We start from the raw sequence: 985 nt of genomic DNA on the forward strand, positions 1-985 counted from the left end.
ATGGGACATATCCAAGTTGATGGTTGTCCAGGTATAAGGTTGGTGGAAGAAGGTCTGGTGCTAGTGACAATATCATTGAGATGTCTGAACCATGGGCTCAAGGTTATAGAAGTAAGGTATAAGAAAGTGCTAGATAATGAGACTAGGTAGAGACTGAGGGATTAAAGAGCATGGTGAGGACCAGTAATAATTTGGTCAGAATTAAGATTGTGATCAGAAGGGAGTTGAAGAACTAGAAGCTGACACAGTTCTGAATGGTGACAAAGTCCAAGCACAGACCTGCTGGGTGCTTGAAGCTGAGTGGAGAGGAGACTCATGGGAGTTGACAGATTAGGAACTGAGAGGCCAAGGTGGGGAAAAATTAGTGGAGCTCGAGATGGCAGGAAATGAGATGGAGCGGCAGACTGTGCTCCAAAGGCAGAAAAGATGGGGATAAGTGGAAAGATCTCAGAATAAGTAGGTTGAGGAAAAAAAGAGGATAATCAGATTTCCTGAGAAAAGAATGGGATAGATTCAAGAGAGATTCAGGAGGTGTAATCTCTAGAATTTAGTGACTGAATGTGGTAGACTTGGGAGGTATTCAGATTTCTGTTTCAAGTGAATGACTTGGTGGATGATGGTACTGTTTCCTAAGCCATAGAATGTGGGAGGTGGAGCTGGAGTCCACTTTTGGATGTGTTGAGTGTGCTATACCCCCGGAACGTTCACATTGAGATTTGTAGTATGCAGTGGAATAGGTAGCTCTGTTCTCAGAAGTGTGGTCCCAAAAGGAGATTCAAATTTGGAGTCATTGGAGTATCATAGGAATTGAAACTATGGATGTAGTAGGACTTATCTAGTAAGATTATGGGAAGAAAGGAGAACCAAAGACCCTCGGGAAGTTGGCTTTTGAGGGACTGATCGAAGAAGAGGATCTTTGAAAGAAACTGAGGAGCAACCAAGGAAAAACACCTATAGATAAGGGAAGAAGAAAATCTTTCATCTT

General features: G+C 42.6%; 1 protein-coding gene across 1 annotated transcript in view; it reads left to right on the forward strand.

The window, feature by feature from the left end:
- CEP135 (centrosomal protein 135) overlaps positions 1 to 985 on the forward strand; it is a 68,395-nt gene continuing 67,410 nt past the window's right edge. Inside the window, exon 1 of the mRNA XM_019664354.1 lies at positions 1 to 116. Coding sequence (XP_019519899.1) covers positions 1 to 116 — 116 coding nt within the window. The remainder of the gene's footprint in view (positions 117 to 985) is intronic.

This window comes from Hipposideros armiger, unplaced genomic scaffold, assembly GCF_001890085.2.
Source record: "Hipposideros armiger isolate ML-2016 unplaced genomic scaffold, ASM189008v1 scaffold_420, whole genome shotgun sequence".
In the NCBI taxonomy this organism is placed as follows: domain Eukaryota; kingdom Metazoa; phylum Chordata; class Mammalia; order Chiroptera; family Hipposideridae; genus Hipposideros; species Hipposideros armiger.